The following is a 15,188-nucleotide window of genomic DNA, read 5'->3' as shown; positions in this document are numbered from 1 at the left end:
TATTTTGGGCCTCCAGGGGCCTGACAATATATTTACCATTTGGAGGTGAACGAGATGAGGCCACGGTCACGGTCCGCTCACTTCGTAGAAGCATTTCGTAGTTCGGCGGGTTATCCCGGTGCGGAAAAAGTTGTTGCAGCACTTGCTTCATTAGAATTTACAATTTTGCAAAGCGAAATTTGAGGCTTATGTCAGGATGATGAACTCATGAATCACAAGGTCAAACGGGTGATTCAGAGTTGAAACTCGTGAGGATCACAGGGATTTTACGAATCAACAATCGAAGCGCCACTAAATTATTTAGGATCTTAACAATAAATTATTAATTAATTAAAAAATTCGTTCGTGTGATTTCCTGAGCATATGATATCCGTAAAAATCCGCGAATCGATAAGATCATAACATCGTCACCTCAGACATGTGCAAATTGCATTAAAAATATCATCGGCGTTGTCTAAGCGCTTGAATAAATTACAATAGAATTTTTTCATCATTTTCTAAGCTAATTATGATTTTATAACCGGCGCTATCACGTTTTTATTTATTATTTTCGAGGGAATGTCATTCTGAGTGATGGGAATTGATGTTTCAAGGCTCATTGTGCAAAAAATTACGGTAAAAATAATTGTCCTTTGTGGGTAAACAATTTGAATAATTTATTGTGATGAATAATAGAATTAAAACCGGTTAATAATATTTTTGGATATTAGGTATCGTTGATGAAATCCCTCGCAATAGAGAGAACACGGATTCTGTGACGTTGAAAACTGGTTTTTCATTTCAGTGGATTTTTGTTCGTGGATTTTTTTTTCGTCGTTAAACGTGTCATTTAACACGTGGTCAAGCTGGTCGATGGATTAAAATCGAATGAGTCGCTTGATATCAACATTTTATTCTGGGGATTTCCTCGAAATTTTTCGACCAACGAAACATTTTGAAATTTTGCATAACAATAATAATAATAATATTTTTTATTATATATTATATATTGTAAACAACGGGTTGAATAGTACTTAATAATATACATCATAGTACCTATAACTTATTATATAATATATTATAATATATTGCATTAGATATCATTTGAAAATTCTATGCAGAGAAACCCAAAAAATATATTATATATTTAATATATAGAATTATAAAATATTATATAATTAGTATACAATAGTATATAATATAATATTATATAATAATAATTATTACAATATTGATATATTGCTTAGTAATTATGGTGGGAGTAATAAATACTTCCAATACATAAGAAGAACTCTTTAATCCCAAATTTTTGTTTGTATACAATATTATTAATATATAATATATTATTATATTTTTATTATTATATATTATATGCACATAAACCTTTAATATATGGTTTTTTTTTATGGAAAAACTACTTTGCCATTTAAAAAATGATTTTGTTAAATGGAAGAGGAGTTGGACTGAAAATGTTGCAATTAAAATAATGAAAAAATTTTTCAAGGCACTTTTTCATCGTTAAACGTGTCATTTAACACGTGGTCCACCTGGTCGATGGACTAGAATCGAAAGAGGCGGTTGATCTCAACATTTTATTCTGGGGATTTCCTCTAAATGATTCGAGGAACGCACGACGAAATGTTTTAAAAGTTTGTGAAATGGGGACTCGTTTTGCGGAGCTGATGTGAATCTGTGATCAGTTGAATAATAATGATAATTATATATTTTTTGGTTCGGGTTTTGGATTGTTCTGAGGCACTAGTGGTCTTCTGGTTTTTTGGACTAGACTAGAACTGAGAAGGGTAGAGGGTCCGTTGGTTTTTAGGGAGAAATTATTTGTTTATAATTTAATTATTGAAATCTTCGAGTAGACGATCTGTGTCATATATCTGTTTACACTGGAGCAATATATTGTGCTGTATATATTATGTATTGATTTTCCCAGATTAAATTCGTCTTTTACCCCCAGGATGAATCTCTTCAAAATAATCGAAATCGAAAAAAACACGGAATTCGATATTTTAGAAATTTTATAAAAATTTTCCAACTTTTGGGGGACGAAAAATATGATTTTTTCACGTAATAATAAATAAAGTTGAGTTGACAGAAAAGTGTTTTCCTCGTATGTTATACCTTCTACTATATTTACTCATATTATAATTACTAACATGACTGTTAAAAGAAAAAAATTAATTGTTTTAGTCAAATGAATTACTAAATTATTTATGGAATGAATTTTATAGTTTTTTTTGTTCATTTTTTTTACAATTTTTTAATTAATCAAGTTTTATAGTAGAGACTAATGAGTTGAAAATCTATAAATTCCTTTGTCTCTTTTCCTTTGTCATTGAATAATAGTTTTTAATTTTTCATGATCATTTAAAGAATTATAAATCCATTGGGGGGAGGGGGGGGGGATTGTTAATTTTTTTTCAAATATATTATCCGGAAAATTTAGTCCAGAGGAAATGATTTCGATTCCGATTGGACAGTGAGACGTGTGAATTAACAGTTTTTTTTTTGCTTTCAAAATTTCTTTTTATCCCTGTAAAGAGTTAAATTTCCCTGTCCCCAATTGCGATTAAAAAATATGTTGCGTAATGCCCACTCTGAAGTTCATCGGTTTGAAAGACTCTCGAGGCTACTGGATCCGAGGGGAGCATATGGGGAATCCCTGAGCAGATGAAAAAGCCGAAGGCCGTTAGACGTAATTCGCTATTACCCAAGGAATCATCCAAATACATTAGTCTCCACAGCTTCATTCTTTCAGAGTTCAATAAATCCATTACCATTAGAATATCCAGGGGTTTCACATTCGTTTGGATTTTCAGGTCGATGATTTCGCCTCACACATAAATAAACCCACAATAACGCTGGCGTTTCTAAACAATTAGCGCTGCACTGCTGAAAATTAATTTTATAAAATAAAAATATCATAGGAAAATGGAGTTATGATATTATCCTTGTTATGTCATTGTAATTTGTAATGTGGGGAGGAAGAATGCACCTGAGTTGCACCTGATTGTGCACCACTGATGTCCAGTTAATTTAGTTCACTCAGTGGTCTTTTTTTAGATTTTAATTAATTAAAATTAATTAATTCAATTCACATCAGTCGACTTAATTGACTTACCTGAATACACTAAATGTAAGAGCAGTCAAACATTTTTGTTTGAATGATTAAGAGGCTATTTTAAAGGATTTGTATCATCACACATTCTAATTAGTCCAAATTAATTATTAGAATTTAATGCTGATTTGTATAAAAGACTCGTTTTTTGAAATCAGAGTTATTGTTCTCTTTGTTTGAATCGCTTTCCACTTTTCCATTAAATTATGAGCAGCTTTTAATTGCTTATTGGAATTTCATTCTAATTTATGTGGAGATTTTCATTCCTTCATAATTAAAATGAAGTCCCTAAGAAAGTAAATGACTCTGGAAATAATCCTTCTTTAATATAGGGAAAACACGAATGTCTTCATACAAATTAGAATTGAATTCCCATAAGCAATTAAAAGGACCTTCCAAGTTAATTGAAACAGTGAAACTTAATTAATATAATAAAAACATAATCTCTGATTGCAAAAAGAGGAGTACATGATTCATCATATAATGATCGCCATAATTATATGCTGTCTCATATACATCTCATATATATGATATTTGTAATATATTAAGGGAAGAAGTAATTAAAGTCTTTATATGTTTTAATTTGAATTAAAAGACATTTTGATTTTCTAATTGTTAAATATGAGTGGACACTGGTCCAACGACATGTTCCTCATATAATCGAGATCTCACCCACTGATCGACGGGGTTTACAGTAGGAAGAGCAGAGACTTTGGGCGCGCCTTTTTAAAATCATATTTCTAACAATATTAAACAAACAAATAAGCAAATAGCCTACCATTTAAATGCTCGCAAGCCTACCAAAGGGCTCCCACATGCTCGTCAGAATATTTATATTTTCCGAATATCTAGAATACCAGTTACCAAGTTTGGAAAGTTATTTATAGTTTATTACTTAGATTAAGAAAGGAGTAGAAGGAGATGTAAAACACAGGATGTAATACCGAAGAAAAATTAATTATCATCATTCTTATATATGAGATATTTTATATTTTAAGTTTTAGTAACCACAGAAAAACAATATTTTCTTTAAAAAAATTAATCCTCAATCTTAATCCAATAAAATCATAACTACAACTCACACAATAATTATTCTACTAATTAAAATCCCAATCTCTCATTTCATTATCACATCTCCTCAATTAACGTATGTTTATCCCATCTAATGAGTTCTTCTACTGTAATGAATCACAATTTATCCTTCACTTTAAAATCCACTCGAATATTAATATTTTTAGCACTCGTTAATGTGGATTTCCCAGTGAATTTATTCCTATGTATCACTGTGTCAAAAATAGGAGAAAAATAACGCTCCGATGGTGAATACGTGGTATCGTATACCTTTAAATCTCATCACCTCCGCTCATTAATTCACCGACGTAGTGAGGCTCTCCTCAACGTGCGTGTCACGTTACGCCGATGTAGTCATCACGAAAAAAGGGAATTCTCGTAAACTGTGACAATGAGACACCGGAAAATTCAAAACCTCCCGGATATACCTCAGACAATTAGGGATTTCGGATTGGAGTTTCGATGATAGATAGGAATTTCATGTCTCGCATCAATAAAAGTCACAGAAAATGTTGCTGTTATGATTATACAACGGATGACATTTTATTTTTAATAGCTCTTTTGTATTCAGCGAGAAAAAATTATGTTTTTGAACGAGTCTGTTATGAAATAAAAAGACTCGAAGCTGAATGCTATGAGGAATAACAACTTTTTGTAGTTAATATTTGGAACGTGCTCTTGAGGTTGCGTCGTGTGGATTCAATTTTCAACATTTTCTGATGAATTTTTTTTCGTAGATAGTGGGGAAACCCCGCGGATAGCACCTATAGACTTGGATGGTACAGGGATGGAAGCCTGTGGAATGGAAGTACCTAGATGGTCATATTTTGTGGGTTTATGAGAGGTTAACAGATGGTGAGGGGAAAATCTTTTCCAATCAGCGAGGTCCAGGGACCCTAGGATCACGTGACGCTGCTAGGGGATATTCCAGGGAGGGGACGGTAGTCAGAGGTTAGATACGAGGGTCACAGGACAGATACGAGGATCAGAGGTCGGATATGAGGGTGAGAATTTAGACGAGGTGTGAAAAGAGTGCCACCCTAAGCCACCCTTAACTTATAATCAAGTAGTGTAATGATATATGTGTATCGTTTATGTGTTTACGACAAACTTCCTTTGACCCATATATCCCATACAATGAATACTAATTAGTACTACTAAATACTAATTAGTATCTATTGTATGGGATGGGTCAATACTAATTAGTATTTATTGTATGGAATATATGGGTCAACCACCTGTGTTACCAATTATTATCGGCCTCTAATGTATTATTTAGGAGATGAACATATTTTATTTTCAGTAGCAATACCCCCAAGACCTTAAAAATTATCGGATATTTCCCGAGAGTTTCGTTGCGTAGCAACGAGGGATAAATTTTGAAGGTCGAGGGGTATTTGGCTGGATTATTTTTTTTTTTCATTTCAATTTCAAGCAATTAAATGTGTGGCATTTAAAACTAATTAGTGGATTACAAAAAAAGGGACTCTCCCCCCCTTATGAAATTCGGAAATTTTCGAAGACCTCAGATCAAAAAATGATACTACTAATTGATTCCTTTTTCATCTCATGTAAAATGGCTATTTAAAAGACTATAAAACCTATTTAATGTTGTACTAATATCCTAGTTTATAATTACAGAGTTTGTAAATGAAAAAATGGTTTTCTGTAGCAGAATAAACCGTACGGTTTGAATGCATTAAATAGAAAAAAAATGTGTAGCATTTCACGTCATATGGTATGGTTTTTCCCTCGTAGTTGTGGCTTTTCCAGCGTATATTTTCTGTCTACATAAAATGCAGAAAATTATTTACAAATTGTGGTTTTTCTCTTCACCGTATCATTAAGAACATTTTTTTCAATTTTTTGATCAATAATGTCCAACGATTCTCCTCCAAATCTCCTCATGTCGAGGTAAAGTCTTTGAACTTGATTTTTTCTAATGACAGTTTTGGGGTTTGAAAGACGTACAAATTGTTCATCGGATATTTTCATTGCTTAGCAACAAACAGGGAAATATTCGAAAAATATCCGAAGTAAAACCCTTTTAGTTCACCACATAATGGGAAATGTCACTATTTGATTGGTTGAAATTGGGATGAAAAAAATAATCACTGTAATATTATTTAAGAGGTCAACATATTGATCCATAACATGATGCCATAACACATGACTCCAACGCTAAATTCTCGAAGATCAATTAATTCATTATTTGTAATGCAACAGAGTGCATCATTGCAGATAAAATGAGGGTCACGGCTATCAAGATTTTTCGGGCGCCTCAACGTTTCTCACTAGCATTATCCAATCTGGATATTCCGAACGCTGCAGCTAAGGTCACTGGGAAATAACGCGAAGGCAATAACAACACAAGAACGTGATTCAACATTTTCAGAATATATTTGAATTAACACTTATAATTCTTTATTTATGATAATCGGAACAGAGATGGATGGAGTTATCTCTTGCTATTAGTCGGAATTTAATTGGTAAAGTATAATACAGTAATTATTGTCCTTTTGGGTAATTATTCCGCATTATGAATTAGGCTGAACGATAAAAAATCGATTGACTGTGTCATCCAAAAAAAAATTTGAGAAAAAAATGGGAAATGAATTTTAAATTTGTGAGAGACTTTGAGTGAAGGCCAAATTTTTAACAGATTTAATTGATTCCTATTAATTAATTAATTGATTAATTTGAATAGAAGTTTCTAACAGATTCAGTTGATTTCTATTAATTAATTAATTGATTAATTTGAATAAAAGAAGAAATTCTGTGTTCTAGAGAAACTTTCCAATGAAAATAAGTATTCACGGTCAATTTCTCTGAATTTCCAGGAAATTCTTGGAGGAATTTTCTTGAGAGTTCAGAGAAATCGGGAATTTACGGCGAGATTTTTCTGAATTTTCGGGTTTTTAAGAAAATTATTGATAATAGTCGAACTGATATCGATATTTTCCATGGCATTTCTTGAAATTTCTGTAAACATATTCGTTATCAGACATTTCTACGAACTTTACTGCAAATTTAAATGAACAATTGTCAAGATCGTGGTGTGAACTAATTGGCATTACGACTGAAATCAAATGATTTCTTCTAAAATCGTAGCTGAACAGATGATTTCAGTAGTGGAGTCGTCAAACGGTTCGAGTCGAATTGCTTTCGAAATCCATTTTTTATCTTAGACTCTTAAACACGTCATACATCAGTTGCAGAAACGATTCGAGTCTTGAACTAAAGAAAGTGACTTTTTTTGCAATAAAAAAAAGGTTTAAGTCGCAATTGCATTATTGAGTAGAAGAGCAAGAGGTTCGGCAGTGGTTTTAATTTTCATTTATATGAAAGTTCTCCACATGATTAGAATATAATAATTAAAAATAATAAATAAAGATGTTCCATATGATTTTCCCTCAAACATAAATAAAGCACGATAACGTTCATGTTCACGAACAATTAGCGCCGCAGCGCTGTAAATCAATCTTATTATGGAATAAAAATACCAGAAAAATGGAGGTATGATATTATTCTTGTTATGTAATTGTAATTGGTAATGTGGGGAAGAATAATGCACTTGAGTTGCGCCTGATGGTGCACTACTGTTGTCTGTTATCAACTCAAGACTTTAAATTCACATCAGTCTATTTAATTGACTTATCTGAAGACACTAATTGTAAGAGCAATTAAACATTTCTCTTTAAATAATTACGAAGCTATTTTAAAGAATTTTTCAATTTTTAATTATTAGAATTCTCATCTTTTTGAAATCAGAACTGTTGTTCTCTTTGTATGAATCACATTCCACGTTTTCCACTGAATTAATCTTTAATTGGGATTAAAAGCCAATTGTAATTGGATTATTGGAATTTAATTCTAATTTAGGTAGAGATTTTCATTTCTTCATAATTAAATTGAAGCCCCCAAGGAAATTAAATAATTTTGATATTGAATCCTTTTTTAATATATTAAAATAACGAATATCTTCATATAAATTATAATTAAATTCCCCTCAGCAATTAAAAGGTTCCTCTGAGTTAATCGAAACAATGAAACCTCATTCATATAATAAAAACGTCATCTTTAACTGCAAAAAGAGGAGCACATAATCACGTAAACATCTTGAACGAATTGGCATTACTTCCCCACTAAAATATTAATTTTTGAAATTTCTATTTGTCAATCTCTCCATACAATATATCAATATTTTATAACAAACAAGGATAATATCATAATTTCGTGTTTCTATAATACTTTCAAATAATAATAATAATAATTTTTCGGTGACATTGTTATTCCATAAAAAGATATATTGATTAGTCTCCATTTAATAGTAAAGCGCGCGTTATTATTCTAATTTGCATTAAATAAATACCCAAAAAGCTGAGTGGGCTCCTTTGATTGATCAAGTAGAAAAGCAACAAAGAAAAATTTATTAAATCTACGTCCCTCCGTCGCCGAGGACAGTTGAACTTTTGACCAAAATCTGGCCACTGACGAATGCCTTTTAACTGACCCAATCATTTTTCGTCTGATGATGATTCTAGTGACGCACATTCTGCTGATAAATATTCAAATTAAATTCCTTATCGTTCATGTCTTGAAACGAATCTCTTCACATCAATCAAATAACTTGTTTATTCTTATTTTATCACCGTCATTTCCCTAATGTTTATCCTCATGTGAAAATATCACTCCATCGATGATCGACTATGAAACAAATTTAATAAAATTCTACACTAATTAATTTTTAAATTACAATTTACTGACAGGTGATTTAAATCGACAATAATTCCATTAAAGTTGAAGAACATGACAGCTAAAACGATTTAACTCGTTAATTGTGTCCACATTTTCGAGGGAAATGGATCAAAATAAAATAAATAATTATCTGAAACTGATTGTGGACTAAAATCATTGAACATCAAACCAAAATCACTGCTGACTCTGAATAAATTCAGAACATTTTTCGACTCAAACCGTTTGATCTCTTCACCACTAATTTTCTAACATTCATTTGTACATAAATTTTTTTCCATTTTTGTAAGTCATGCAACAGTCATTACTTTAATGTTGACAAGAAAAAATCAGTTTTATTTTCACTATTTCAGCGAGAAAAGAATGACAATGAAGAGGTGAATAATACTTGAAAAGATATGTTTGTTTTATGAAGTGATTCTTCAACTACTGGTGGTCTGAGTCGTGTAAATAATCCAGGGATAATATAAATAAATAAATAAATCACAGATTTCTTCACGATTTTTTCTACAACGTATTGACCTTTTTCATTGACTATGTTCCTAAGGCTTCTTTGCATTCTTCCAGTCTCATTCAATTTGTCATTATTTTTTGTCTATTGCACAGCTCAAAGTAGTGGAGTTTCTCCTGAACTGTCGGAAATTTTTTTCGCCGGTGAATTTTCTTTTTCGTTGGATTCATTGTTTTTCCCGTTCTCTTCCTTCGTCGTTTCTTCGGTTTTTTTCGCCTGTTCGTAGTTGTAGAGGTACTCGACGACTTGAGTGTGACCAAAGGTTTTTGCTTCATCCGCTGGTCGATTTCCCCATCTGCAAAAATATTGGAAATTAATTAATAACGAAGAGGTAAAACCAGGTAATTTGGCGTACGTCTCATCCAAGTTTTTGATGAATAACTCCGAATCTAAGAGAGATAGCAAAATTTTTATTATTACCTTTTTTGTAGAGCGCACTGAGTACTACAATAAATGTTATGATAAAAATTTTGCTATCTTCCTTAGATTTTGAGATATTTGTTAAAAACTGTTCAATATACACAAGTCTCTTATCTCGTTTTACTACTTCATTACTGAAATTACGAGTCAGTTTGCATTAATTCCAGGCCAAAGTCACTCATTTTCAAATAAATGAATAAATAAATAAACAACTAAATTTAAATCATTTGAATAAATAAATAATGTGTAGTGACTACTAATAAATTTCTTAAAAATATAATATAAATGTTTAATTAATTAACTCCTGAACATATTATAAAGAACAAGAAAATTCTTTAACACTAAATATATCTATAAACATGTTTATAGTTTTACAAACCTATACATTCCAACAAACTTGAATAAATAAATTAAAAAAGTGCATAAATTTATTTTAATCCGCAGTCTGTCGCGTCAGGACACGCGTAACGAGCCGTAAAATTCACCTTTTCTCACGGTACAATTAAATAGCACATTATACCTCTACTTTTACCCATATCCCAATAATTATCATCAAGCAATATATTATTATTGTCATTAAGCGACAAATCGGTCCATTCGGAAACAAAAAAAATTTTGGACATAATTTTTGTCTATTATTATTAATTATATTAATTATTAAAAAAATTTATGGAATTTTTTTCCTGTAATTAATAATAGAAAAAAATATTCCCTATTTTCCTATTCTATTTTCTATTTTCCTATTTCTATTATAATTTTTTTCTATTATTAATTATAGGAAAAAAATTCCATAAATTTTCTTTCAATAACTTGGTAACTCCTATTGATATATTAAAACATTGAAATCGTGAGGACGAACGGTTTACCTGTCCTTGGGATCATGAGGTACTCCGCACTGTTCGATGAGAAATTCGACACAGTCCAGATGTCCTTCACTGGCAGCCAAATGCAAAGCTGTTCGACCGTCGTAGTCCGACAGCGTCATATCCATTCCACTGAGTCGATGTCTGCGAATGTAATTTTTTTTTTCAAGTGATTCCAGCGAGTGATTACAGGCAGTCAAATTCGTTGGGTTAATGTTTCCCATGAAACTCAAAGATAAGCATGAAAAATTAAATATTTATTGAAGCGGGGCGTGAATAAATGAATGGTATGCCTGGTACAACACATGAATAATTATGTTTTTAAAAAAATGCAATGGAAACGTCGAAGGGTTTTGTTTAAAGATATCCAAGTATTGTTTCTCCAGGAAAATTAGTATCTTTAAATTATTATTATTTGAAATATTATTTAAAATTTTCAGGATTTTGGTACCTCGATATTGAACCATTGGATAGGATTTTAAATATAAAAAATAATTAAAATCTACTTTCGAGTGAAACCGCTGAAATTAGTGAAAAATTGTTTTTTTTATTTACATAATTTATTTATTAATCATCTATAGATAATAATTTATTTTTTTTAATTTATTCATTTTCGGAATTCATGAATTTTCCAGAATTTACGAGAAAGCGATTTTGTGGTTTAAAAAAGAGTTTTCCGAAGGCAAAAAATTTAACTTAATTAAGATTGAAAAATTTGATTTATTTATTTATTTATTATCGGTTTAGTAAGAAGATTATTTTTAATTTTTGATGAATGAAAATGGTTTAATCTATAATCCAACCCATGCCAGAAAAAAAAGCCACGGAAAACACTGGAAATTCAGAGCATTCGATACTGAATATTCAAAATATCGCAAAAATTTCCAAAAAAAAGTGGAATTCTCGTTTTTCTGTCATTTAAAATTCCGCAATATCACAGAAATTTCAGTGAAATCTGAACTATCATGATTTGTCTCCCCTAAATCGCCTCCATTGTCAGGATCATAAAAACTGATGGTCAACTGTTCATAAAAGTCCACTTTTTCAGACTCTGGGCAGAAAAATATTACTTTTCTCACTAGTTTTTTTTCTTATTCATAAAACCCCAAAAACATAAATTAAGTTAGCCACATAAGTCATCGGCTAACTTCATGTGTAAGACTTTTTTCTTGTTGGTCATTGTATACGAAGCGGGAAATTTAAATACCGCGCGGAGCGCGCAGTTTCCTATTAGATTAAAGTGATGTAGCCCCTAATGAGTAATTTTCACTGTCATTAATGTCCCACTAGCTATTTTCCATGTTCCCCTTATGATGTAATTCGATTTAGATTCATAAATTACAGGCTTTTGAATATTTATAAATAAATTAAGTATATTTTTTATCAGCTGCATCTGCCAATTTATTAATCGTAAAAGGTCGCGTACAGTTCGATGAAAATGGCATGAAAATGGCATAAATCAATATTTTTTTATGCTAATTTTTTTAAAGTTGTAAATATTATCAATACACTTTGTTTATAAACAAAAAAAAACCTGATTTAAAAAAAAGCACCTGAGTTTAGTCGTTAAAAAATTATTTTCACCTCTCCCATCATGAAAAACCATTCCTCATTAAGAAAAGACTGTTGTCATGACCCGTAACAACTATTTCCACCAAAATTAATATTTTCAATATTCGTCATTCGTCGTCATTTGAAACTACATTTTAAAATAAAAAAAAGCTACAAAATTTCTTAAAATTTCTAGATCTAATGACACAAAATTCAGATTCTTATCTTTGACTTCAACATAAATGTTGATGTTCCCATAAAACAAAATGTTAATTTCTAATTTGTCAGCTTTTATTTTTGAAAAACAGAAAAAACAGTTAATTAGATTGAAAACAAATTACGATTTCTAATGTAATGGATTTTTCTAAAAATGTTTTAATCTCAATGTTTAATTTAAATGTTTTAATCTGTAAATTTATTGAATGTGTGGAGGTACTTTAACCCGAACAAGGGAAAACTTGATTAATAATTTTGAGGTCAAGGAGTCATCGATCTTCGTCGAAGTGGCCTACATATGGAAAATGATAAAATGCACCCTAAATAAAGGCTCGAGATCAATGCGACCCTTCACATCTCATCAGGTGGAGAAGAACAGACGAAAGACATTGAGTGGCAATTGATAAAATAAACAACACATTAAAAAAAAATTACAACGTTTATTTCCAATCCATTCCAATGGGATCTACATCGAAATTTGTACACAGGAAATTAAATAAATTAATGGAAAGCACGGAGGAATGCAAAATTATGCGCCAACGGAATGAAATTATGGTAATGCGGCTATTACTGACAGGCCATGTGAACAAAGCTGTACATTTCCGGTACATTTGCTCATTCGATGTCTAATTATTGAAGCTGTTGACCTCATTTGGCAGTTTATTGTTCAAAGGGACAGAGTTTTGAAATAATTCCCTACAAAAATCATCACTTCAGCTCAGGAAAAATTAATTATTATTAAAAGAGTTTGGAATTTCTTTGGACTTTTATTTTTATGATTTTTCCTCAAATCTAAATAGACTTGCAATAACGCTCGTGTTTATGAACAATTAGGGCTGCAGCGCTGCAAATCAGTCTTGCTATGGAATAATGATATCATGGAGAAAGGAAGTTATGATATTATCTTTGTTATCTAATTGTAATTTGTAATGTGGGGAAGAATAATGCACCTGAGTTGCACCTGATGGTACTCTACTGTTGTCTTTTATCAACTGAAGACTTTTAATTCACATCAGTCTCTTTAATTGATTCATTTGAAGACACTAAATGTAATCGCAGTCAAACATTTGTCTTTAAATGATTAAAATGCTATTTTAAAGGATTTTTTATCATCGCACCTTCTCATTAGTTCAAATTCATTATTAAAATTTAATGCTAATTTGTATAAAAGACTAAACTTTTTAAAATCAGAGCTGTTCTCATTATATAAATCATTTTCCAATTTTTCCATTAAATTATGAGCAGCTTTTAATTGCTTATTACAATTTAATTCTAATTTAGATAGATTTATGTGATTTTCATCCCTTCGTAATTAAAATTAAGCTTCGAAGAAAGTAAATAATTCTGGAGCGAATTCTTCTTTAATATAAAGAAAAAACGAATGTCTTCATATAAATTAGAATTGAATTCTCAAAAGCAACTAAAAGGTTCTTCTAAGTTAATTGCAACAGTGAAACCTAATTCATATATTAAAAACAACATTTCTGATTACGAAAGGAAGAGTACATGATCCATCTTACAATGATCACGATCATCAATACGATCATCACGTGACCCTCTTCAGTGCTCACTAAAATATTGATTTTTGAAATTTCTGTGTCCATTATTTAATATAATGTGTGAATATTTTATAACAAATAAGGATAATATCATAAATTCGTTGCTCTGTGATACTTTCAAATCATAATAAAAATAATTTTTCTCGGGTATTTTTATTTAATAACAAAGTCAAGTCAAGTTGCAAGGCTCAATGCTAATTAATCATAAATTAATCGTTATTATTCTAGTACTGTTTAACGAGAGGGTTTTACGAGAATTCCAAGCGAAAATCATTATTTTTGCTGAGGGGAAATTATACATTAAGCAAAACATCACAGCGAAACACAACAGGAAGGCCCAGTCTCAATGTACCAAACAATTCCTTTCCATTTTCCAGGGAATAATTCGGAAATGTTCCTCGATAATTTGGTACATTTACACGAAACATTCGATGAAACGTTAATGAAACCAATTAAGGAAATTGAATTTTTCCATGGAGGACTTTGTTTTTTTTACACTTTGGGAAATTTCTAGGAAGTGAATCGTTACAAATAAATTATTTAGACGAAGACAAAATTTCTTTCTTCATATTTAACTTTCTTCTCGTGGGTAATTGATGCTGGTATTGGTCTACAACAATTCGGTGATTGAAGAATAATTAAATAAGAAGAAATTGTTATCGATGACTCAACGTTTTCGACTTTCAGAGAAGTCCTCATGGGGCTTTCTTTATCCTTTAGCAACTCTAAAAAATACAAATACAAAAGGAGGATTTAACAGAAAATATTCAATAGAAATTGTTGATAGAATTTGATTATCTCGTAAATTTATTCTATGGAGATATTTTTTATAGAATTTCCTCGGCTTATATTGTTTAAAAAATTCTTTGATCTTTCTGACGAGAAAAAAGAAAATCGTAATGCAAAAAATTCACAAGAGCCAGAGAAATTTATTAAAAAATATTTGAGGAGAATAAATTATCTACAAAAATCAAATTCTGTCGACAGGAGATCGAGGAAAATTGATAGAATATTATAACAAATTCACTGCGTTTTTTAATTAAATTTTTTCATGGAGATGTGTGTATTCATAATAAATCTCAACAAATATTTTTTATGTCTCAAAAACGAAAAAAGCGCCAGAATTTTCAAAA

General features: G+C 30.7%; 1 protein-coding gene across 5 annotated transcripts in view; it reads right to left on the bottom strand.

Annotated features, from left to right (window-relative positions):
* Positions 1-6,557: 6,557 nt before the first annotated feature.
* The window catches only part of Gls (Glutaminase), a 42,314-nt gene continuing 33,683 nt past the window's right edge, over positions 6,558-15,188 (bottom strand). For 4 of the 5 annotated variants that reach the window (XM_064137205.1, XM_064137207.1, XM_064137203.1 and 1 more), the window contains 2 exons: positions 10,733-10,873; positions 6,558-9,741 (listed from right to left, as the gene is read on the bottom strand). In XM_064137205.1, the coding sequence (XP_063993275.1) occupies positions 9,543-9,741; positions 10,733-10,873 (340 nt within the window). In that variant the 3' untranslated portion in view covers positions 6,558-9,542. Of the gene's footprint in view, positions 9,742-10,732; positions 10,874-12,916; positions 14,781-15,188 lie in introns of those variants that run through there. The other variant, XM_064137208.1, reaches the window with a different exon arrangement.

This window comes from Diachasmimorpha longicaudata, chromosome 18 (genome assembly GCF_034640455.1).
Source record: "Diachasmimorpha longicaudata isolate KC_UGA_2023 chromosome 18, iyDiaLong2, whole genome shotgun sequence".
NCBI lineage: Eukaryota > Metazoa > Arthropoda > Insecta > Hymenoptera > Braconidae > Diachasmimorpha > Diachasmimorpha longicaudata.
This window is presented reverse-complemented; position numbering and strand designations above follow the sequence as displayed.